Source organism: Puma concolor, chromosome C1 (assembly GCF_028749965.1).
Source record: "Puma concolor isolate L17-30 chromosome C1, mPumCon1.1.hap2, whole genome shotgun sequence".
Taxonomy (NCBI): Eukaryota; Metazoa; Chordata; class Mammalia; order Carnivora; family Felidae; genus Puma; species Puma concolor.
This window is the reverse complement of record NC_141674.1, coordinates 190,726,557-190,752,442: the sequence shown is the minus strand read 5'-3', so window position 1 is coordinate 190,752,442 and position 25,886 is coordinate 190,726,557. Positions and strand designations below refer to the sequence as shown.

General features: G+C 35.5%; 1 protein-coding gene across 8 annotated transcripts in view; it reads left to right on the top strand.

The window, feature by feature from the left end:
- RAPH1 (Ras association (RalGDS/AF-6) and pleckstrin homology domains 1) overlaps positions 1-25,886 on the top strand; it is a 108,730-nt gene that overhangs the window by 58,215 nt on the left and 24,629 nt on the right. For 6 of the 8 annotated variants that reach the window (XM_086719354.1, XM_086719350.1, XM_086719348.1 and 3 more), the window contains 7 exons: positions 4,293-4,367; positions 13,196-13,273; positions 13,675-13,834; positions 16,468-16,589; positions 17,782-17,847; positions 20,138-20,281; positions 21,145-21,255. In XM_086719354.1, the coding sequence (XP_086575480.1) occupies positions 4,293-4,367; positions 13,196-13,273; positions 13,675-13,834; positions 16,468-16,589; positions 17,782-17,847; positions 20,138-20,281; positions 21,145-21,255 (756 nt within the window). The remainder of the gene's footprint in view (positions 1-4,292; positions 4,368-13,195; positions 13,274-13,674; positions 13,835-16,467; positions 16,590-17,781; positions 17,848-20,137; positions 20,282-21,144; positions 21,256-25,886) is intronic. The other 2 variants (XM_086719349.1, XM_086719351.1) reach the window with 1 other exon arrangement.

Below are 25,886 nucleotides of genomic sequence, written 5' to 3'. Positions count from 1 at the left end.
TCGGATGAGGCAATAATAAAATTATTTTGATATTTGATATTTTTACAGCATAGATTTCTCATTATGCTATAACTATTTTAAATAAGAGTAATATGGAATATTTTAAAAGTCTTTATTACTGAAGCTCAGAGAAGTCCTTGCATTTCATGTCTTTTCATTAATAGTATTTAGTTCTTAATTCTGTTAAAAGGAACTTCAAATCTCTCCTGTCATTTACTTTCATGTGACAGAGTGCACAGTGATACTGTCCGTTCTGGTTTGGCAACTCTTTAAGCTAGGTTTCCATGGTGAAATGATTTTCCAACGTAATGAATAACTCTTGGCAAACTTTTGGACAAAAGTTTATTTCACAAGGTAAATAGCATTGTTGGAAGAGTCACTGAATATTAAAATTACACAGAAATATATTGTATTTATATGTAAAACGGAGTTGGGGTCTAAGCTCAGAATGTTAGGAACAGTATTTTCCATCTATATGATTTTCTATATAAAGACAGTAAAAGTTCATGTATGATGTGGGACTTTTACCGTTATTATGTGACATTGTTCCATGCTTCAGGGCATCCAGCATTTCTGTTTCCGTCATAATAAATTCCAGTAACACCCTCCTCCTCTTCATTGTGACAGTCCAAAATATCCCCATTTTCTGAAATGTCTCCTTGAAGGTAGTACTGTCCCCTTCTAGAGCCTCTGATATCTCTATTTGTTCTGTTTCTACCTCCCACAACACCCCTAGCTGCTGCTTACTCATCTTCCAGGACTCTAAGCATTTTGAGAAATACTTTCTGAGCCCCTAATTTTGCATTAGATACTCCCACCTCCTACCTGCCCCTATACCACTTAACACATTGTATTAAAGTTGCCAGTTTATCTCCCTGTTAGACTCTGAGCTTTGTGAGAGCAACGGAATGCCTATCCTGATCACCTTTGCATTTCCAGTGCCTTACATGGCTCCAGGCTCAAAGTTGAAATCTAATAAATAATTGAAAAAATAAAGGGGAAAATGGAAAGGAGAAAATAAGCTAATAAACCAGTGAAATGGATTGAAAATAAGCCACTGACTTTATATTGTTAGTGGTGAATGAAAGAAAATCTAAGAAGGCCCTATTTAAATGAAGTGATGTGCATTTTTGTTACCAGCACCGTGTGCCATTACAGAAGACTAATTTAAGGACATGCACAAACCACTGTGGCCTTTGCTTTTCTCAGTCCTCCAACTGCATACCACTTTTCTCATCCCTCTTGCATTTTTCTCCAGTAACCAGTTCTCCTGACATCCTAGCCCACTTTCTGAGGAATTGTAGAGCAACACATGACTGGCACCATTAGGGGAAGGTAAAGTAAGGCATTTGTTGAAGGAAGGAGTTGGCTGCTTGTGGTTTCTAGGTTTTCATTTTTGTGCTACAAATACTTAAAACTTAGAGGAAACATGCCGGCCTGGCTTCCCTCCCAGCTAGTGAGTAAGCAGTGAATACCTATGTGACTGTCCCAAGCACAGAATAATTTATGATCATGTTCTGATATTGTTTGTGGTCTAATTTTTTGGATGTGGATTATTTTTGGTACACCAGCTATGATAATATAATGATTATCTCCCTTTTATTTTAGGCTGTTTGAACCTTTTAATACTTTCTTCTTTTTTTTAATGTTTATTTACTTTGAGAGAGAGAACATGCATGCGAGTGGGATAGGGACGGGGGGGGGGGAGAGAGAGAGAGAGAGAGAGAGAGAGAGAGAGAGAGAGAGAGAGAGAGAGAGAATGAATCCCAGGCTGACAGTGTAGAGCCTGACATGGGGCTGGATCTCATGAACTGTGAGATCATGACCTGAGTGGAAATCGAGTCAGGAACTTAACCCATTGTGCCACCCAGGTGCCCCAAACCTTTTAATATTTTTAAATGTATAACTTCTATTTATGAGTCTTTAAACAAATACAGTTAGGTATCAGTATTTCTCACTGATTAGATCACAGGTTTCTTTTTTAGTGATTTGAAGTCTTGAGGTGATTTGAGTTTGAGGACTAATTGAGTAAATCCTGTATGATTTTTAAGTTTAAACTCAAATTTAATGTCTGGAATTATATTCACCAAATAATAGTTCATTTTGATGGCATGAATCAGATTTTTTAAATTTAATTTGAAATATAATTTTCTGAATATAGATATTCTACTTATTTGAGGGATCTTTTTCTGAAAAAGTAATCTTTGAATAAGATAAAGGAAATAGGAGTAGGTTTTTAAGAAATAGTTTTCTGTGTATTTTACATAATTGTGTAAGAATACATTTGTTTCCAGGGACACCTGGGGTGGCTTAGCTGGTTGCGTGTCTGACTTTTGATTTCATCTCAGGTCATGATCCCAGGGTTGTGGGACTGAGCCCTGCACCGGGCTCCATGCTGAACCTGGAGCCTGCTTGGGATTCTTTCTCTCTCCCTCTGCCCTTCTCCCTCCCTTGCATGTGTGGTCTCTCTCTCTCTCTCTCTCTCTCTCTCTCTCTCTCTCTCTCATGAATAAATAATAAGTAAATAAATAAATGTTTAAAAATTAAATAAAATACATTTGTTGCCATTGCATGTGAGCAAAAAATGAATGAATGGAAGAGCAGTGAAAGTTATAGTTGCTCTTTTTAATTGTCCTTCCCAGTTTTCTCCTTGGTCTTAGTGGATTGTTAACCTCAACAATTAAATAATTAAATTGCAATTTTAGAAATTTCTCTTGCCCTGCGTCTTTATGGATAAGCCAACTAATCTTTTCCTTCAGGAGGATTATACTATTTAGGTAAATGAGGACCTAGAGATAATTGTCTCTGTTCTTGTTATTGTTTGATCCTGTTAGTGCTAATCTTAATGAATATGCCCAATTTTTTTAACTTTAGTTTTTTTTTCCTTTGTTTTTTTTTTTTTTGTTTGTTTGTTTTTGTTTTTGCAGGAATGGGTGAAAGGGGCAGGTATGCTTATAAGGTTCATCTTGTATTAAAGCATAAATTATATAGATAATCAAATATTAAGTAGCAAACTCAACTCAGTGTAGTGTAGATATGAGCAAAGATTAAGTTAATATTCTTTTCTGTAACAGTGTTTCTAATCTTAGAATAGAATTAAGATTAGAATTAATATAAGATTAATCTTAATAGAATATTAACCTTAGAAGTAGTGTGTTTTATTATCTCTGACAATTTTCTGAGAGTGGGTGCTACTCTAGTTCACTTAAATTTCTTTCCAAAGAATTTTTTTCTCAAGAATAACTTGGTATACAGTTATATTTATAAAATATATATTTATATATTACAAAATATAACTTTATATACAGTTACATTTATAAAATGTAATATCATAGAGTATTTTCTGTAATTCCACTCAGCAGTGTCGATGTATTGTTTTAAATGGTGGTTAGTAACTACATAGCTTTAAAAAATAAATTCTAATTCAGAATTATTTAGGGACAGGCAAGTTTGAATTACATATATATGGAAACAACTATAATTTATACTCTGTGAGTTCAAATACAATTGCATGAACTTACGTTGAATATGTTACTAAAAAGTTATTAAGGGGGAAAAGGATAGTTAGGGACTTCATTATTCACAAACCATTCTTATGAAAATATATTAAATGCTTGAATTTAATCAGTGTAAAGAAACTATACTGTTAATATTTTGTTTATGTCATTTGTTTGCTATGTAAGTCCTTTATTGTGCAATATAGTCCTATTAGTGTTGATATAATGAGTGAATTGATAAGATTTTATTGAAAACAGATGATATCCACTAGGCAAAATATTTGTGGACATTTTTTTCTCTTGGTGTAGCTATCATTGAATTGATCAGAAATACTTGCAGAGTTTTTGAAATGATATAGACTTGTTCTATTTTCATAAGAATATACTACCTAAAGCTATATAGGTCTCTATAGGCTTTAATAAGAATAAGGAATACATTTAGTCATTGGTCTTCAACACCTATTTATCTGTGCCGTGTGCACAGCACTCACAAACATTGCCTAAGAAGACCAACTGGCTCTGTGATCTGTGCAGTGCATGGTCCATTTTCTCAGAGTGAGGGACCACCAGGAGTCAGGTAGGGCATGCCTGCTGGCATAGATGGTGTCTGCCTCTCCATCCTTTTTTTCTTCTTTTTTTTTTTTTTTAAGTTTTCTTATGAACACATTTCACTGTAGGAAAGAGACATGAGATTAATGATAGAGAATCATTCTTTGTCTACTTTATATTTTAAACACATAAAATCTCTGCTGACTTCTATTGCCTTTTTTGTTTTTCTCTCTTTTTCTGCACAAGCACTCCTATCTGGACAGGGAAACCTCCCTTCTTCTGAGAAACATTGCAGGAAAACCTTCTCATTTGCTGACCAAGGTGATACTTCTTCTTTCCACCTGCATGTAAATATTTGTTTCCTTTTAGGTAGAATATAATTTCCAGTTTTGATTGTGCTCTCAGATTGTACTTTCTTATTTAAGCACTTTTGTTGTTAGTAGAGTTATTTTTTCTCTTACTGAAGGTAATTATTTATTGATCTTAATGACGTAAGATATAATGACTTAATATTCTGCTCTCAATTTCAGAAAATATTGAGAGTGGAAAATATTTTCCATAATTTTTCACTAGTTTTTAACTTTTGTAAATGACCTGACCAATCTAGTTTAACATTTTATTTCATTTTAAAGCCAAAAAACATTGCTTTAATTTTAACTTTCATTACTAGTGGTTATCCATGCTCTGAGTTTCTTTAGCAAATTTTGTTCTCTAATTCTTGTTTGCATTATAAACACTTTGTTTAATTAAAACATTTATTTATATAAACAGAATCTTACTTTAATTTACATTAGTTTAATCAAATTGGAAGAGAAAGCTGTAATTTTAATTTCTCAGTTCTCTGCCTTCAGAATGGTTTGAATTGGTCCAACTGGATTTTCACTGGGCTGATATTTTACATCAATTTAAAATCCTTAAAAAAAAAAAGGGTGGGGGGAGGCGAGGCGGTGGTGGGTTTTAAAAAAAATCCTTTAGCCACTGTCTTTATTAACTAAGGAATAACAGAATAGGGAAGCTGAATAGATTTTTACCTCTTTTCAAGTCATGTTTTTATTTCATTATCTTATTTAAATACTGTTAAATTCAAGAATGGTTCAAGAATGAATTCAAGAATTCAGACTTGGTTATAGTTTCTTTGGAATATGTGTGGTGATAATGGGTAATGTGTGTTAAGTTATTACGTCTGAGGGTTTTTTAAAAAAATGTATTACTTAACCTTTTAAACTTGTGAAAGAGGGTAATAAGGCTAAAATTAAAATCTCTCTGAGAGGAACAGCTCAAAGACCCATGAGTCCACAGTGAAATCCTTTCTCTCGCTTGAGTTTCTCTTTAAAGTGATCTAGGAATGGGGTAGAAGCAGCTTATGGTAGGGAAATGTAGAATTCTAAGCAGATAATAGCCACGTTATACTTTATAACCATAGCAAAGTTTTTTCCTTTCCTCAGCTCCTACTCTGTTTACTCTCTGTCTCCCCAGAATCCACACTCATAGCTTCAACTAGGATCTCTGTTCTAGATGAGATCTCTTCACCTGAGAGCAACATATTTCCAGATCGCTATCGCATTTCTTAAAGATTACCAGCATTTTCCCAGCATCTCCACTCCTACAGATCTCTAGCTTTGTTACTCACACTTACCCTGGGGCCTCAGTTTATGTCCTTCTTCTTGTGACATTTCTGTTTCTGTTCAGAATGCTGCCACTGTCCTGGTTACCCAGGTGTGAGCCCTCGTTACCATCGATAGTGCCTTTCTTCTCAGTTACTATCTTAAAGCTACAATGAAGAAATTGCAGGATTAGGCTCACCCATCCATTTTATTACCATTGCTACCACCCTAAAATAGGCGCTTACCTCTTATCAGGCTACCGCACTGGCCTCTTCATTCTTGCCTCTCTTTCCTCCAGTCCATTTTGTATACTGCACTCAGATGTAACATTTTACCATTTCTGTTGTTTATTTATTGAACAAATATTTGTTGAGTCAGGTATTATGCTAGGGGCTGAGATACAGCTTTGTATAAAATGGACATATCCCTCTACCCTCAGGAGCTCACAGTCTACTTAGGAACACAGATAAAAAAAAAATATTAACAAGCAAATAGAAGCAAATTCTAAATTATGTTAAATACTATGGAGGAAGCAAGGTAAAACAATAGAGAGTACTGGGGAGAATATTAGGAATACATTTTCTTTAGATGGTAAAATCAGAAAAGACCCTTCTAAATGGGCAGCATTTAACCTAAACATTGAAGGATGAAAAGAAGCCAGCTTGAGGGTGAAGGTTAGTGTTACATATAGATAGGCTCAGGGAGAAGAGTTAGGTAGGTTTGAGAAGTTGAAAAAAAGGCTATGTTGCTGGAGCCACAGTAGTTGAATGTAGATAGGAGTGGTCTTGATTTGGGTTTGGAGAAGTAGGCAGGAACCAGATTGTTCACAGCATGCTTAAAGAGTTTGTATTTTTTTTCCAAATGTAGTGGCAAACTGTTGAAGAGAATAACTTCATTCAACAGATACATGCCATGTTCACAACCCTGGGGCTTTGGCAGTGAACAGTACAAAGTTCCTATCTCGGGGAGAGTTATCCAGTCAGTAACTCTCATTTCCTTCTGCCCAAGAGACAGTGATACCAACTGCAGCATCAGAGCCATCTCTGCTCGGATTATCTCCTTCTCCCATTACCTAGGTGTTGGAACTGCTGGTCTATATAGCCAAACACCTGGCTCCAGCTATGTCCCTGCTTACATACAACAAGAAATTTGAGCAAGAATGTGATTCATTAGCATAGAACCTAAACACATAGGCTGGGATGGGGCATGGAGTCAAGGAGGTGGTAGAAATCCCCAGATAACCCATGCTGCAGGAGCTTCTCAATGTCAGTGTCCTCAATACCACAGAATTTGGCTGTTGTGAAGCTAAAATGAATTTATACCTCTTGCATGCCACCTTTGTGGCAGTCTGGTTCCCTTTACCCAAAAAGCATCATGCCCCAGTTACGACCCACCTCTTATATGCACTTTTCCAAACTAAGACATTGTGACACCCAGTAGAATGAACATAGTGGCACTGTGCTTAAGCCAAGGCAGCAAAGGGAATGTTTTGTTTTGTTTTGTTTTGTTTTGTTTTGTTTTTCCATATAAATCCAGTTGTCCCTATACCTCTATTACCGAACTAACTATCCTACATACAGTTCTGAGCCGGGAACCTCTGCAAAAACCATACCAACCAGTTTCTTCTAAGAATGGCATTAGTGCCAGCACAGAACTATTTTGCCATAAATGGAGCAGTGGACAAAGGACACATTGTTGATCTGATGCCCTTAAAACTCTGGGTACCATTCTAAATGCCTTCCTTGACCTCCTCATCTAACAATGTGTTTTTGTCACTCTTTACTCCCTTACCCTACTTTATTTTTTTCCGTAGGACTTATCCCTGACTGACTTATCATACATCTATTTCTTTATTGTTTTATCTCCTTAAATGTAAGCTCCTTGAGAGCAGGAACTCTCTCCCCTGCACTCAGATCCAAGCCTGCATAGTCTCAACAAACATCTGTCACATAACACAGTGGTCCTTTAGTGACTTCTAAGGACTGTTAATAATGTTAACCACCATTTTCTTTGCTTCAGGGAAGTTACAAAAATGCTATTATATTACTGTAAGTCTTTTCATTTTTCACAAGCAGTTTTTATTTACTGCTTTCCCATAAGTTTGTGCTATAACGTTTAAGAACAAAAGGAACTGTGACAACATTATAGTGGAGAGAGCAAGTAGTTAGTCATTTGGTAACTGCCGGTATGATCTTAGAAAGATTAGTCTTTCTGGGCCTTGGTTAATCAGTATAATGGATATAATAATGATATTGGCCTTGTATAATTCAGAATTAAGTGAGATACTATGTGCAAGAATGTCTCATAGTGTGTGGCAAGTTTTAGGTGTTCAGTTAATGTTAAATGTCCTGATTTCTCCAAGGAAATAAACTAGTTGTTACTATTATTATTTGGGCTCTAAGTAGTAAAGAGTAGAACATTTCATAGGCAGTGAGCTATTTACCACTCAAAGTTTCCTTGGAATCTTTTTAAATTTACATAACTTTTTGTAAAATGTGAAGCTAGATCCCAAAGAAACTGCTAACCACTTTTTAACCCCTTAATTTCAGTTGGATTTGTTCTGAACCATCAAAGCCTTAATAATTTCTTAGTTGAAGGAATTCATTGGCCATCTCTTAGCAACTGTCACTCTTTCTGTGAAATTTTAATTTTTACACTAAAGAGAATGCTTCAACACTGTGTAACCACAGCATTGGCTTTCATTTAATCAGAAGATCTTCACTGAGTTTTGTTCTTTATGTAAATTTGAAGAGGCTTGGCATTTGATGGTTATTGATAGCCCCACAGGAGTTTTTCAGGTTGAAAATGGGTTGTCTTTTGCTCTTTTAAGAGACAGGGTAGTAGAGAAAGTTGTTGTATGTGTGAGATACCTTTTACTTATGTTTAGGATGGCTGTGGGACAAACAATGTGGAGAAAAGGGATAGTCAAAAGATAAGGGGCAGAGAAGGCTTAAGACCTGAGGGTTTCTGCATTAACAAAAAGAAGAGAACATGAGATGAATAAAGCTTTGTTCTTTGTATTGAAGTCAGTTTATAAATAAACTGCCATATGTCTTCTTACTATATAATCTAAACATATCAACAAAGAGTGATCTTTATTGTACACTTTATGAACTTAAAACAATTTCTTCCTCTCCTAGGTTGTTAGGGTCAACATGATAATGTAGGTGAAATCAACCTTTCCGAGGAAGAAGTTATCCATAAGAAGCATAAAATGCTATGATCCTGCAATTTGATATAAATATTTTTATTTTCAATTTTGCTCCAGTGATGATATTCAGACTCTAAAATCTAAAAGTAAGAGGTATCTTGATCAGTTGTTTCTTCAAAAAGCTTCTAGCAAGGATCATCCTTGTTAATAAACTGGAGAAGAATAAACTAAAATTTGCCTAGGTTGACATTAAGCACATAGTTCTTAAATTTGAACTTGATATAGTTTTAAAACAGATCAAGAGTAGTATTTTAAGCACATGGAAGGGCTGAATTTGGATGTTAAAATAGCCCCACCTAGGGGCATCCGGGTGGCTCAGTCGGTTAAGCATCCGACTTGGGCTCAGGTCATGATCTCATGGTTCATGAGTTCAAGACCCCACGAGTTGGAGCCCCGCATTGGGCTCTGTGCTGACAGTTCAGAGCCTGGAGCCTGCTTCGCATTCTGCGTCTCCTTCTCTCTCTGGCCTTTCCTCCACTCACTCTCTGTCTGTCTGTCTCTCTCTCTCTCTCTCAAAAATAAAGAAACAACAACAACAAAAATTTCTACATAGTCCCACCTACGGTGCTTTACATAAAGATGGTTTCTTACTGATGACTAGGAAATCTAATTGGTTTAATATATGTCAAATGGTTGCACTGTATCTCTTGTTTCATTAATTCTTTCTTCTGGTGTGTCAGCATTTTTCCTGTTAGCCTGTGGAACAAAAACTTCATTGAAACTAATCTTACAATTGAATGACTTTTTTTTAATCAGTGCTTCAAAAGGTAGCACTGGTTGTGTTCTTTTGTATTTGGCAAATAATATTATACTAAAAGGGGAATATGAAAATATTATTTTTATATTTATAACCAGTATCAGAATGCAGTATTCAAATTTGTATATTCCTTTTTAAAATAAACTTTATGTTTGTAGAGAACTTTTAGATTCACAGTAAAATTGAGGGGAAGGTACAGAGTGATCAACATCCCCCACCAGAATGGTACATTTGATACAACTGATGAACCTTTGTTGGCATATCATTATCACCCAGAATCCATAGTTTACAGTAGGGTTCCCTCTTGGGAACCCTCCAGTTTATTAACAAAGACAGTCTTGGATTTGAACAAATGTATAGTGACATGTATCTAACATTGTATCATGAAGAATAGCTTCACTCCACTTATCCCTCCCTCTTCCCCAACCCTGGGCAACCACTCATCTTTTTACTATCTCCATAGTTTTGCCTTTTTTTAGAATGTCCTGTTGTTGGAATCATAGTGTGCAGGGTGCTTGGGTGGCTCAGTTGGTTAAGCATCTGACCTCGGCTCAGGTCATGATCTCACGGTTTGTGAGTTTGAGCCCTGTATCAGGCTCTGCACTGCCGGTGCGGAGTGTGCTTGGGACTCTCTCTCTGTCCCTCCCCGACTTGGACCCACGCATGCCCACTCTCTTTCTCTTTCTCAGATAAATAAATTTTAAAAAAGAAAGTGGAATCATATAGTGTGCAGCCTTTTCAGATTGGCTTCTTTTGCTTAGTAATATGCGTTAAAGTTTCCCTGATGTCTTTTCATGGCTTGATCATTTGTTTTTAGCACTAATATTCCATTGTCTGGATGTAGCACAGTTTATCCATTTACCTACTGAAGGATATCTGGGTTGCTTCCAAGTTTTAGCAAATTTATAAATAATGCTGCTATAAACATCTGTGTGCAGATTTTTGGGTAGAGGTAAATTTCACCTTATTTGGGTAGATACTAAGGAGCATGATTACTAGATCATATTGTGAGAGCATGTTTAGTTTTATAAGAAACAACCAAACTATCTTCCAAAGTGGCTGTACCATTTTGCATTCCCATCAGCAATGTATGTGAGTTCCTTTTGATCCACATCTTTACCAACATTTGATGTTTTCAGTGTTTTAGATTTGGGCCATTTTAATAGGTTGTGTAGTGGTATCTCGTCTTAATTTGCAGTTCCCTAAAGACATATGACATTGAGCATCATAGGCTTATTAGCCACGTGTGTATCTTCTTTGGTGAGTTGTTCGTTTGTGTCTTTTACCCATTTATTGGGTTCATTTTCTTGAGTTTAAGAGTTCTTAGTATATTTTAGATAAATAGTCCTTTATCGGATAAGTCTGATAAATATTTTGCAAATATTTTTTCCTAGTCTGTAGCTTGTCTTATCCTCCTGAATATTCTTTTTCTTTTAAAAATGTTTTTTGGCTTTGGAGACAATTTTTTTAACTTCTGCAGAATAATTATAATGTTATAAAAGTATTTGGCCTTCTGGAAGTTCATGTTTATATTACAAATACACAAAGCATTGATTTTGCATATCAGTCTTTCCTCACCAGACTTTGAGGTTTAAATTTGCTTTTCAGAGACATGAAGTAAAACTTGAAAATATGCCTTGATAAATTTTTCTTCTCTGTAACAGCCATTCATACTAATACAAAGATGTGGGAAATGAGCCATGAGGAACATAAGATCATTATCCCATTGAGAAAACATTTGTAAGACTCGTGCTTCCTTCTTTCCTCTCCCCCCACCCAAAAAAAAAAAAAAAAAACAAAAACCTGTCAACTGATTTCATAAAAACCACTGGAAATGCTAGTATTCAAAATTCCTTTCTAGAGTAGTGCTGTACTTAGAAACCCAGGGTTTGGTAATTTAATAATGGTTTGTTTCTCTAAGACACAGAATTCTAGAAACTAAGTTTTAATGACAGTAGCATAGTTTTCTCACTGTATAGCCTGCATTAAAAAGAAAAAAGAAACTTACTGTGAAATACACAGGCGACATATTTTATGTTGTTTATTTGCATAAAGGGGGGGGTGGATACAGGATTTAATCCTTTAATCAAATGAATATACCTAGAATAGTCTAAGAATCAAGTCTTATCTTACCCCCTCCATTGTTAAAATAAAGTTCTTTGTTCCCTAATTGGGTTTACAGATAGTATTTCCACGCCTCAGTTATTATGTTAATTCACTGGCTCCTTTCATTGAAAAGGATCTGATTTCTGGCAAAGGAGCCCAGTATCTTCTCTAACCACTATTTTCTTCTCTGTTCTACAGAGTAGTAACTATTAAGCTTGAAATGAGGGAAGATAGCCTAGATTATGAAATGGAAAGAGAACAGTTCAGAAACAAGAAAGACAACAATTTAGGAGAACAGGGAGTAAATCTTATAAATGAAGTTCGTTTTTGTTTTTGACTCTGGAAGCTTTAGCTTTTTCGTGAAGAGTAACATATGGATTGTATTTTTTAATCATAATCCAGAGCAGGTAAAGTTGGCTGATATAACCAGGGTTTTCTTTTGTTTTAAGTCTTATATTAAATATAGGAATGTATAAGATGGTAGTGTATGTTTTTCTTAGATATTTTCCAGAGTAATCAAAAGCTTAGAAATAGAAAGTAATCCTTCATAAGTGAAGATTTACTTATATGAGTTTTTCTCAACTGGAGATTAGGGCTACAGTATACAATGGCCTATTGCTGGAAAGTGCAAGTAAGTACCAGTATTACAGTACTATATGTTATTTTAGGAAAAACTAAACTGTGTAACTGTAGTTGTAGTTCTTGATAATTTTATTACTACTTATCTAAATTTTATAAAGAAGTTACTAGAAATTAGATATTTGGAAAATTATATTTGAAATTATATTTGAAATTTTAAAAATTTCATCAGTGAGTTAGTAGAAACAAATTTGAGTTTAACTGACATAAGACATTGGTTATATTGTATATTTTTTAAGGTAGAATGAAACCTAGTGTATAATGCATTCTTCTCTATCTGAATTGGTATATTAATGAGAACATACCTGTATTTTTTATTAGGGACTTTTATGTCAGTGCAGAGAAATAAACTGATACTTTTTTTTGCTGTTTATGATGAAGATACATTTTTAGTATAATAGAACAAAACATTAGTATGCAGAAGATTGCCCGGACTTCAGAGGCGAGTGTAAATTCAGAGTTGAGGGATTGTGCAGGTATGACAAACTGGCAGGACCATACCACAGCACATTATGCATTCCTGTTTCTCCTACCTCAGAACCTGAAATTTATCTGCTTCAGATTGATAGATTTACTACATTACAGATTGCTTTTCCTTTAGAAGGTGGAATCTGGTCTTATAAGAGATCTTCAAGTCTTCATCTTAAAAATGTTCTTTGTATGTCTATCTTACTTAGTGAGTAGGGTTATTTTTTAAATGTGCTCTATGTAAGTGGCTGAAGTTATATTCTTACTAAAATTCAATGCTGGCAAACATCCTTAAGATAAAAAGACTTTTCAAAAATTCTCATTATGTTAGCATCAGTTTACCTGAAGTGCTTTGTGTTCACAGGAAGAACAGGCAGCAAAATTGAAAGCTGAGAAGATCAGAGTTGCCCTGGAGAAAATTAAAGAGGCTCAAGTGAAAAAGGTGATATTTGGGTGTTTTCCGGGTTTGGGATTTTTAAAATCAGATTTATAAAGAATTGCCTTGCTTATATACCATACTTCTAAGGTACGGAGAGATAGAGGGGTATTTCTTCCTAATACATTTTCCGCATGTATTTTTGGAGATAAAATGTATTATAAAGAAATAACTTTGTTTTAAATTCTAAAACACAATTGTCTTCTGATAACCTTAAAAATGCTTTAAATTTGTTTAGGTAGGTTATTTGATACCTAATTTTAGAGTTTCTTGCATAATAAAGTCATTATTTGTGTTTTAATTTATATTTAACTAAGAACATTACTCAGAACATTGCTTGATATTGGAAGAAATTTCTAGAATGCCTATTTTTCGGTTTGTTTTTAATTTCCTTTTACCTGTTATAGTTGGTGATCAGAGTTCACATGTCTGACGATAGTTCTAAAACAATGATGGTGGATGAGAGGCAGACGGTGAGACAAGTACTGGACAACCTAATGGACAAATCCCACTGCGGTTATAGTTTAGACTGGTCACTCGTAGAAACCATCTCTGAATTACAAATGGGTTAGTAGTATAATTGCTTTACTTACTTTTTCGTTTCTATGTAATTCTAACAGCTTGCGTGTTAACAAAAACACTTTGAGACATCTATATATATATTTTTTCTATATATAACTTTGGATTTCATACACTATCTTTTTTTTCATCAAGTATTTTGAGATTTCTTTGAATGCAAGATCATTGCCAGTTTCACTTCAGATCTTATGGCTAAAACTTTTTTTTTTTTTTTTAAGTAAGAAAATACTTTTTCCCTTAAGTAACTGCATAAATAGACACACTTGCTAAAAATCATTATATCTATTTACATTTGTTCTGAGTTCCTTATTTTTTTAAAAACAAGTCTTACCTTTTTTTTTTTAATGTTTATTTTTGAGAGAGAGACAGAGTGCAAGTGGGGGAGGGGCAGAGAGCAAGAGAGGGAGGGAGACACAGAATCTGAAGCAGGCTCCAGGCTCTGAGCTATCAGCACAGCCTGACGTGGGGCTCGAACCCACAAACCATGAGATCACGACCTGAGCCAAAGTCCTATGCTTAACTGACTGAGCCACTGAGGCATCCCTGTTCTGAATTCCTTAGACCAGCATTTGACTTTTAAAAGGGAAAACATAAAACATCTTTTTTATTTTTAGCTAGATGTACTAAATCTTAGTTTTCTATGATTTGTAATGTAGTGTGGTATTTTCTAATTTTAAAAATTCCTCATTTTTAATGCCATCATGGACTCTTTAAAAAGTTTTCTTTTTATGTTATTAGTTGTGTGATTATAGCAACCTGGCAATTATTATTTTATTAGGTATTATTGAATCAGTAATCAATTTCAACTTTATATTTTATTTTAAAAAGTATTTGCATAGGGGCGCCTGGGTGGCGCAGTCGGTTAAGCGTCCGACTTCAGCCAGGTCACGATCTCGCGGTCCGTGAGTTCGAGCCCCGCGTCAGGCTCTGGGCTGATGGCTCGGAGCCTGGAGCCTGTTTCCAATTCTGTGTCTCCCTCTCTCTCTGCCCCTCCCCCGTTCATGCTCTGTCTCTCTCTGTCCCAAAAATAAATAAAAAACGTTGAAAAAAAAATTTAAAAAAAAAAAATAAATAAAAAGTATTTGCATTGCTCTTCCTACCTCTTGTATCTTTAAATATTTCACAGCAGTTTCCAGAGAAATAAAAGTTTAATTATTCTTTGGTCACAGAACACACATACATCACCCCCAAAACTAAGCCATAAGTTATTAGTTTATTAACATGTATAAAATATATTCTAATAATGCTGATAACTATTCTGAGAGAATTAGAAAGGTTTGAGTTTATAGGTATGGCATCATGGTACACAGAAAATGTTTGGATGCTAGTTTTTGGAATATATCCAGAGCTATAGATTAAAGACCCACATATGTAATATTTCTCTATTACAATTAGCTACAGTATCTTAACAAACTGTTAATTTAATCATATATGGCACAGTGCTTCAAACATACATACTTCAGACAGTATGTGATCACTCAGTATTTGTTGAATGAATAAAACGAGGGACTACTAAGTACCCAAAATAAGATGGTGAAAACAAATTATAAGAACTGTCAATTATTCAGTTAAACAGTAAAGATTATTAAGGATGAATAAACAAAATGTAAAATGCACCTGCTTGCCAAAGACCTATTACAATACTAAAGACACAGAAAGATTGAAAGTAAAAGGAGTGTGAAAGATACTCACTAAAAAAAAAGATAACTATGTTAAGATCAGACAAAATAGACTAAGCAAAATGCATCACTAGGAAAGGAAGCCACACATCTTCACCAGGAAGATGTAATCATTCTAAATGTTAATCTAATAATGGCATTACAATGTATAAAGCAAAAGTTGACAGAACTACCAGGAGAAATTCACAAGTCAGCCTTTGTAGTAGAACTTTTTCACCTAAGAATCTCTTCAGTGATCAGTATAATCAAGCAGACAAAAAAGGATATAGGAGATTTGAAAAATAAGTTTGATCTAATAGACATATTAAGAACACTAATAACAGGACAGTGTGCATTCTTTTCAAGCAGAGATGGAATATTTTCAAAAACTGATTCAAATGTCAGTCCATAAGCACCTGAAAGGAAATTTCAAAAAATCCATATCTAGGATGTGTTCCTTGAACATGGGTTAAAATATAAGACATGTTCTTTGATTCCTAATTTGGAAATTAGAAAATCCATCTGTTTAAAATTAAAACCAATAGACCAAAGAAGAAAACATCTTGGAAATTTTTTAAATGATAAGAACTAAATACTGTTGGGAATACTTAATATAAGAATTTATGAAATGCAACTAACATGCTGGGGGATTTTGGTGTTTGTTTTTTCAAGGGCGGGATGGCAAAGGCTGAAGGCTGAGGAAGACACAGAAGTCAGAAGACCTAGATTTTAGTCCCAGTTCTTCCATGTAGCATCTGTGTGACTTTGCTGAAATCAGTTAACACCACTGGGCACATTTCCTTATATGAAAATAGAGGGAAGACCAGATAATCCCTAAGGGCCAGGGACTATAATGTCAGTTAAAATTGTGTGGTTCCGCTCTGAATTACTTCACAAGGTTGCATACCTTTGATGCAGGTCTGATGAATACTAACAAAATATTGATATTTTATCTTGGGACAGAGAGAATCTTTGAAGACCATGAAAACTTGGTTGAAAATCTTCTTAATTGGACAAGAGATAGCCAAAACAAGCTTATATTTATGGAACGTATAGAAAAATATGCACTTTTCAAAAACCCACAGGTGAGACTGAATAACTTACAGAAGCCATGATTTCTAAATGTTCACCTTACATTATTCTATTACTTTTAAGTTAATAGAATTTAAAACAAAAAACAAAAAACTGACAACCACCTGGTTGAAGCATTGTGGTTGCAAAACCTCATGGGAGCATTCACTACTGCTGAAGTGGAAGGTCTGCTGGGGCCCTGGTGTCAGGCCTCAAAGAGGCTACCAGTCTCACAGAGCCAGATGGGGTGAGCCTTTGGGGCATCAGAAGGAACTCCAGGGAGATACCAGGTTTCTCCTCTTTGTAATCCAGAGCTGTTGAACTCAGCTGTTTATTTGGTGAGCTTCTCATCTATCAAAGAAAAGTACTTTCATATTTAAATTCTCTACTTCCTCCATTTATCCAGTTGACACTTTATTTTGACTTTTTAAAAAATCTCAATAACCTTGATTATAAATGATTCTACCTTCTAGTTTAAGTTACCTTGATTTATTTGGCATCTTTGCTTATTTCAGAATGTTTAATACTTCCTAACACAAATATTTTATAAAAATCAGTAGGTAAGAGAAAACAACTCCACTATAAAAGGAAGTAATGAAAAATGGTTGCAGTGTTAAAAGTATTAAATAATTATCCTTCAGACAGCTTAATCATGATACATTTTTACCAGATATTTTTAGTGAACAGTACACATTTGGGAATATTAATAGATCCTTTTGTACGTGATTATGAAAAAGTTTAGAATTAGAATTCAGATTTTAGTTGAGTCAAGCAAATGATATAATGATAGTCTCAGAGAATTGAGAATTTCTTCTCTTAAAGCCAGAACACAAATTAAAATTTTTGTATCTGGATCACTTAAGCTTAGCATATTTTAAGGAAATTTGCCTTACTCTACTAAATTTGTAAACCTTTCAGGTCCTTTCATCAGTTGTTGAAAACATTTGCCATCTGTTACATGTGATATCACCTCCGGATTTGGGGCAGGGCTGTTTATGGAATAGTTCAAGATATTGGGAAAAATGAGGAGGAGGAGGCATTTTAGCCCTGATGCTCATGCACCAGTTACTTTTCAGAGCAGTATTCCTCTCATTCTATACAAGAAGACACAATTGAGAAATCTCTAGAAGAAATCATATATGCACCTGTTCCAAGGGAATAATAGGGTGGGTTTATTCCTTAACTTTCATCTATTTATTTTTCCAGAATTATCTTCTGGGGAAAAAGGAAACCGCCGAGATGGCAGATAGAAATAAAGAAGTGCTGTTGGAGGTATGACTCTTCACTCCCCTCACCGTCTTTTTTCCTGCACATTAAAATACTAAGCACCTTTTTTGAAGTTGAGTATATCAATGCTATATATTCATAATTGCACTTGCAACTAGAGAAGCCTATATTCCTCCATATCCTGAGGGGGAGAATTCAACTATGTGACTGTTAGGCCACTGAAGAACCTCTTAAAATCTGTTATTTTGCCAAGTAATATATCAGTGGACTAAAAAGGAGTCATGAGCTGTTAGAAGCAGACAGGTGGGGAAAAAAGACTAGTCAATGAAGGACATGACTGTGGCGTTTTATCTATTTACCCAAAGAGAAATTTGAATATACTTAGTTATTTACGGAATACTTCAAGCCTTACCTTTATATAATTCAAATAATTTTATAAATCATGATCTTTTAAGATGTACACATATATACATACATACACACACATGCACACACACACATACATACGCCCCAATGTTAATAAAATAAATTCAAACATAATTCAGTTTTTTGTTTTTTGGCCTTTGCTGATTTTAGAGAACTAAAATCAAAGAAGTTAGTATATTTCAAAACCAGAATAAACTTAGTTAGCAAAAAGGCAATTAGGAAAATGAAGATCAACACTCACCTTTTCATAGTGATACTAGTTACAATTAAAAATCCTCTTTAGGGCACCTGGGTGGCTCAGTCGTTTAAGCGTCCGACTTCAGCTCAGGTCACGATCTCGCGGTCCGTGAGTTCGAGCCCCGTGTCGGGCTCTGGGCTGATGGCTCAGAGCCTGGAGCCTGCTTCCGATTCTGTGTCTCCCTCTCTCTCTGCCCCTCCCCCGTTCATGCTCTGTCTCTCTCTGTCTGAAAAATAAATAAACGTTAAAAAAAAAATCCTCTTTATAATTCCTGATTTCTCTGTACTTGGAGAAGAGAGAAATTAATTTAGGTTCAAAATATTCTATGTTAATATTTAGTAAGGATTTCTATTTTTCTCTTACCAGATACATAACTGATTTTTTAATTACATTTTTATCTAATATAGACATTAGAATTCATAATTTTGAGTTTACATTGCTTTCAACCTAGTTTTAAATCTTTAGAAAATTGGGGCGCCTGGGTGGCTCAGTCGGTTAAGCGTCCGACTGCAACTCAGGTCACGATCTCGCGGTCCATGAGTTCGAGCCCCGCGTCAGGCTCTGGGCTGATGGCTCAGAGCCTGGAGCCTGCTTCCAGTTCTGTGTCTCCCTCTCTCTCTGCCCCTCCCCCGTTCATGCTCTGTCTCTCTCTGTCTCAAAAATAAATAAAACGTTAAAAAAAATTAAAATAAATCTTTAGAAAATAAATGACCTCTTTGTTTTAGAATCATATAAATTGATAATTTTTAAATTGTGAATTTTAATTTATCACTTAGCAGGTTGCTTTCTTTTAAAATTTAGTTTGACAGCTAATCAAAATGTTGTTAATTTGGAGAAAAAATAAAATCTAATGCTTATGTTAGCTCTGAGACTTTTATTAAATTTAGTGTTATACTAATTTGCTAAATTTAGTGTTATAGTGTAAATGCTGTTTACAGATGCATTTAAATCCTGTTACATGCAGCTCAGTTGACAGTTCAGCTTACTTTCTTCAAAACAGTGTTAGGTAGGGACACCTGGGTGGCTCAGTTGGTTGAGCATCTGACTCTTGATTTTTGACTCAGGTCATGATCTCAGAGTCATAGGATGGAGCCCTGAGTCAGGCTCTACCCTGAGCATGGATCCTGCTTAAGATTCTTTCTCTCCCTCTGCCCCTCTCACCCGCACCTGCATACCCATGTTCACTCGTGTGCGCACTCTCTCTCTAAGTTAAAAAAAAAAAAAAGTGGGGGGGTGCCTGGGTGGCTCACTCGGTTAATTAAACGTTCAACTTTGGCTCAGGTCATGATCTCATGGACTGTGAGTTTAAGCCCCATGTCAGGCTCTGTGCTGACATCTTAAAGCCTGGAGCCTGCTTCAGATCCTGTGTTTCCCCGCTCTCTCTGCCCCTCCCCTACTCCCACTCTGTCTTTATCTCAAAAATAAACATTAAAAAAAAATTTTTTTTTTTAAGTGTCAGGTGAAAGTTCATAGGGATAGCCATAGTTGTTTCACAATAAATCTACATGATGTTTAGAATAGGATGTTCTAACTGAGGTAAAATTAGCAATGTGGTTTTACTACAAAGCCATTTTGGTTTAATTATAGTATCATGGATTTTACAGGCTAAACACAGTTTTGTTTTGAGAATCAAAAGATCACATGTCTTTCCAAATCATCTTCTTATTTTAGGAATGTTTTTGTGGAAGTTCTGTAACTGTACCAGAAATTGAAGGAGTCCTGTGGCTGAAAGATGATGGTAAAAAGTCCTGGAAAAAGCGTTATTTTCTCTTGCGAGCATCTGGTATCTACTATGTCCCTAAAGGAAAAGCAAAGGTGTGTCCCTTCTGTTGGCTTTTGAGCTTCCTCATTATGGCAATTGATTTTAATCTGCAGTGAGTATGCTGACAGGGTGAATCCAGGCTCTGATGGTTTCAACTCTTGTAGGACACACAGGATACTGCTTTGTTTATTGATCTGTTATAAAGAAAAAGACCCCTGAAAGTGGTCACACTTTGGTCATTCATTGGGCCCATCTCAATTATCTTGTCACATTTGAAATCATACTGTTATTTAGTATTTTTGGAACTTCTGTCAGAGTAGGTTTTGCTTGTTATTGTTTGGGGAGAATAGATTTTTGGGATTATAGGCATTTCAGCCTCACTGGGATAATATGCTTCTGCTGAGGGCCCGTTTGGTAGCTGTCACTTCTCTGCTTACTAGGGACCAGCACTGTTTTAAACTCTTTACAGCATCATCTTATCCAGTCTTAACCACCATCCTAAGAGGTATATTTTGTTGCCTCTATTTAAGGTGAGGAAACACTGACTTAAGAATCATTGTACTTGAGATATGTATTACAAGCACTGAACTACACGATTCTTTATTTTTTTCCAGAGCTCTGTTATACTATGTTGTATTTAATATATTATATTTAAAGTCTCTTTAAAATGCCACCCTTTCCAAGTAAGTGTGTTCATTGTGAATGGCAGGCAGTAAGTGAAATGGACTGCCTTTTTGTTGCATTATGGATAAAAGAAGGAACATTTATAGAGAATCTCACTGTCTTGTTATCTACAAAATATCACTATTTCCACTAAGCAAAGTTTTTATTCTCCACCAGAAACTGTTAACCAAGTATGCTATTTGCTTCTTTATACATTATTGTTCATTCAGTCTTTTGGGTGTTTTTATCTTAGGTCTCTCGAGAACTGGTGTGCTTTCTCCAACTGGATCATGTCAATGTTTATTATGGACAGGACTATCGGAACAAATACAAAGCACCCACAGATTATTGTCTGGTGCTAAAGGTAAGCATGTTTCTCTTTTTAGGAATTAAAAAAAAAAATGTAATGTTTATTCTTAGAGAGAGAGAGAGAGGGGAGGGGCAGAGAAAGAGGGGGACACAGGATCCGAAGCAGGCTCCAGACTCTGAGCTGTCAGCACAGAGCCCGACATAGGGCTCAAACTCATGGACCGCGAGATCATGACCTGAGCTGAGGTTGAATGTTTAACCAACTGATCCACCCAGGCACCCCTCTTTTTAGGAATTTTAATTGATGTTAGACATAGAGCTAGTTATTGGACATTTTAGAATCGTTTATATCTCTATTAAGTATACTATTTTTGCCTTCTCTTTAAGTTTTGAAGAGAATAGTGAAGGATGGTAAGGAAAAGAAGTATATGCTTAAACCACAGCTGACCACTAACTCAGTAGCCCTAATTAGATTGATGTTGCTAAGAAATGGATACTGTATAAGCTTTGGGTCAGAATATACAAAATATTTAAATTTTACATTTGAGATTTTTATCTAAAAGCAGGCTAATTTTAGGAAACTTAGATCAAAGCCAAAAGTGGGAAATAGGTATTTTGTGTTTTAGTTCTTTTCCTGTATTTACCCAGCAGAACCATCAGGGGGCAGTGTGCCCAATTTCAAAGTGGACTGGCTCATATCTGGTCCAGAAATGATTTTTGTCACTTTTTCCAGCAAACCATAGCCCTGATAGCCAATGCATATATTATGACCCATCTGAGCTGTTTTTAGTGAGTTTCTTCCCTCTTTCATCCAAACTTTTGAGCTTCTCACACGGACTATAACTGTGCTTTTGAGAACTGATATTTTTAGTGCATTTTTAGTAATCTTTGGAACACTGATAAAGAAAACATTTAAAAATTCAAGATAGGGGCACCTGGGTAGCTCAGTTGGTTAAACATCCAACTTCAGCTCAGGTCATGATCTCATAGCTCGTGGGTTCAAGCCCCAGGTCGGGCTCTGTGCTGACAGCTCAGAGCCTAGAGCCTACTTCAGATTTTGTGTCTCCCTCTCTCTCTGCCCCTCCCCTGCTTGTGTGTGTGTCTCTCTCTCTCAAATATAAATAAACATTTAAAAAAATAAAAATAAAAGTTCAAGATAATTATGGAGATGACTTAAGTTTTCCTCATTGGTTCCATCTTAGTTACCTCTTGGGTAACTACTTATGTCTACATGTTTATGTCATTGATTTTTCTTTTCTCTGAGAATTGTCAGTTGAGTTTGGGGGTAGAGTTTTCATTGCTTTGGTAAAATTAACTGTATTGTAATGGTACCCCTTTATTAAATAATCCTTTCCTGGAGAATACCACTGTATCATTTAGGTTATAGCAACAAATAATTTTTTAAAGGTCATTACAAAGTAGCTCAATCCAGTAGTTTTCAAAATAAAGTCCAAGCTCCCTGGGAGTCCCTGAAACTCTGTCAAGGGGCCTGTGGTGTCAAAATTACTATTCCGGTAATGCTGAGATGTTATTTGTCTTTTACACTCTCATTCTCTCACAAATGTATTGTGGAGTTTTCTAAGAGATTACATGACATGTGATGATAATTTTGCTGTCTTAGTAATGGAACATATATTTGTATACTTTTGTATTTTAATTTTTCTCAGTTTTAATTTCTTATAAGGTAAGTATCAGTAGATATAACCCATATAAGTGAAAGTTATTTAGGGGTCTCATAACATGAAGACAGTAAGAGTTGGTTATTTCAAGGAGTCAGGGTTGTAAGAACCGAAATTTCTTCCTTCTTTCCCTATTCCATCTTCTGCCTTATCAGCTTATCCTCAGGCTGGCTTACTTCACAGGTACAGATGACCACTCTAGTTCTAGGCATCACCTGGATGATGGATCCATGATGCAGTGGATCTAGAAAAATCCAGCAGCAGAAGAGGGACTATTACTCCCTGTATTTGTCTAAGAGTGAGGAAATATTTCCCAGGAGCTACCAACAGTCCTTCTCTTGAGAATCATTGGCCTGAGGACATGCGTACCTTTTTTTTTTTTTAATTATTTTTTAAATTGAAGCACAATTATCAGATGGTGTTTTAATACTTTCAGGTGTACAATATAATTCAATAATTTATACATTTCTTCTTGCTCATTAAGAAGAATGTACTCTTAATCCCCTTTATTTCTCCTGTCCCCCCACCCATGCCCCCTTAACCACCAGTTCTATGTATTTAAGAGTCTGTTTTTGTCTTTTTTTGTTTGTTCATTTGTTTCTTAAATTTCACATATGAGTGAAATCCTATGCTGTTTGTCTTTCTCTGACTTATTTCACTTAGCACTATACTCTCTACGTTCATTCATGTTGCAAATGGCAAGATCTCATTATTTTATGGCTGAGGAATACTCCTCTGGGTGTGTGTGTGTGTGTGTGTGTGTGTGTGTGTGTGTGTATGTACACACACCATGTCTTATTTATCCATTCATCTATCAGTGGACATTTGGGTTGCTTCCATAATTTGGCTATTGTATATATTGTTACAGTAAACATAAGGGTGCATGTATTTTTTTGAATTAGTGTTTTTGTTTTCTTTGGGTAAATACCCAGTAGCAAAATTACTGTATCATATGGTAATTCTATTTTTAATTTTGAGGGGAAATTCCATACTGTTTTCCATAGTGGCTGCACCAGTTTGCATTCCCACCAACAGTGCACAAAGGTTCCTTTTTCTCTATATCCTAACACTGGCTATATCATATGTTTTCGATTTTAGCCATTCTCACAGTTGTAAAGTGATATCTCATTATGGTTTTAATTTGCGTTTCCCTGATGATGAGTGATGTTGAGCATCTTCTGTGTCTGTTGGCCATATGTATGTCTTATTTGGAAAAATTCTGTTCAGATCCTCTGCTCATTTTTTGATCAGATTATTTGTCTTTTTGGGTATTGAGTTGTGTAAATTCTTTATATACTTTGGATATTAACCCCTTATTTGACACATCATTGGCAAATATCATCTCCCATTTGTAGGTTGTCCTTTTGTTGATGATTTCCTTTGCTGTGCAGAAGCTTTTTATATTGGTGTGGTCCCAATAGTTTGGTTTTTTTTATAATTTTTTTTAACATTTATTCATTTTGTGGGGTAGGGGCAGAGAGAGAGGACGACAGAATTAGAAGCAGGCTCCAGGCTCTGAGCTGTCAGCACAGAGCCTGACATGGGGCTCGAGCTCACAAGCTGTGAGATCATGACCTGAGCTGAAGTTGGATGCTTAACCGACTAGCCACAAGGGTTTATTTTTTTTCTTTTATTTTCCTTGCCTGAGGAGACATACTCATAAATATGTTGCTAGAGCTGATGTCCAAGAGATTACTGCCTGTGTTTTCTTTTAGGAGTTTTATGGTTTTCAGGTCTCACATTTAGGTCTTTAATCCATTTTGAGTTTATTATTGTGTATGGTGTAAGAAAGTGGCCCAGTTTCATTCTTTTACATGTAGCTGTTCAGTTTTCCCATCACCATTTGTTGAAAAGACTGTCTTTTCCCCATTGTATATTCTTGCCTCTTTTGGCATAAATTAACCATATAAGCATGGGTTTCTTTCTGAATTTTATATTCCGTTCCATTGATCTATGTGTCCTTTATTTGTGCCAGTAATACTGTTTGATTACTACAGGTTTGTAGTGTATCTTCAAATCTGAGATTATGATACTTCCAGCTTCATTGTTCTTTTTCAAGATTGCTTTGGCTATTTTTGGTCTTCTGTGGTTTCATACAAATTTTAGTATTATTTGTTCTAGTTACATGAAAAATGCTGTTAGTATTTTGATAGCAATTGCATTAAAGCTATAGGTTGCTTTGGGTAATATGGGCGTTGTAAGATTTGTTCTCCCAATCCATGAGATTGGACTGTCTTCCCATTTCTTTGTGTCATCTTCCATTTCTTTATCAGTGTTTTATAGTTCTCGTAGTACAGGTCTTTCCTTGGTTATGTTAATTCCATTATTTTTGGCTTAGCCTAATCAGAATGCACATCCTAAGATGAGGGATTGACAGACTTCCAAACAAAATTGAGGCTCTTTCAGAAAAGAAGTAGGGGAGAAGAAATAGCTGTGAGGAAGGCAACAGTGTCTCTTACAGCCAAAATTAATTATGACCACTATTATTTTAATCCCTTTTGCAGCTCACAGAATTCTTAGGTCAGGAATATTTTTGTTCAGAGGAGTTGTTCGCTAGCTTATATAGTAATTTATGTACTTCATATTTGCTTTTAGTGAAGTGTAGGTTAAGCTGAATTCATATATTTATATTGCCTACCTATTTATATCTAAAAATGTTCAAGGTACTGAAATAAACCATACCGCTAGGCACAAATAGTAGTAAAAATAATGGCTGTCATTTATCGAAGAAGTCTAGGGCAGCAGACACTGCGCTAGAAGCACTGCATGACAGTGTCACACAGATCTGTTCTAGAGTCCCCATTTTTCAGATATGGAAACTGAGGTTTAGAGGGATCAATGTTTTTGAGATGACACAACTGTTAGTATTTAAGACCTGCCTTTTTTTCCTGCAAAGTCTGTACTAGATTTTGCCTATGTAAGTATTTTTATTCTTGGGCATATGAGTTCTAACAAACCCAAAAATGCTGCCACACAGGATCTACACAAATGTAAATATTTATAGGGT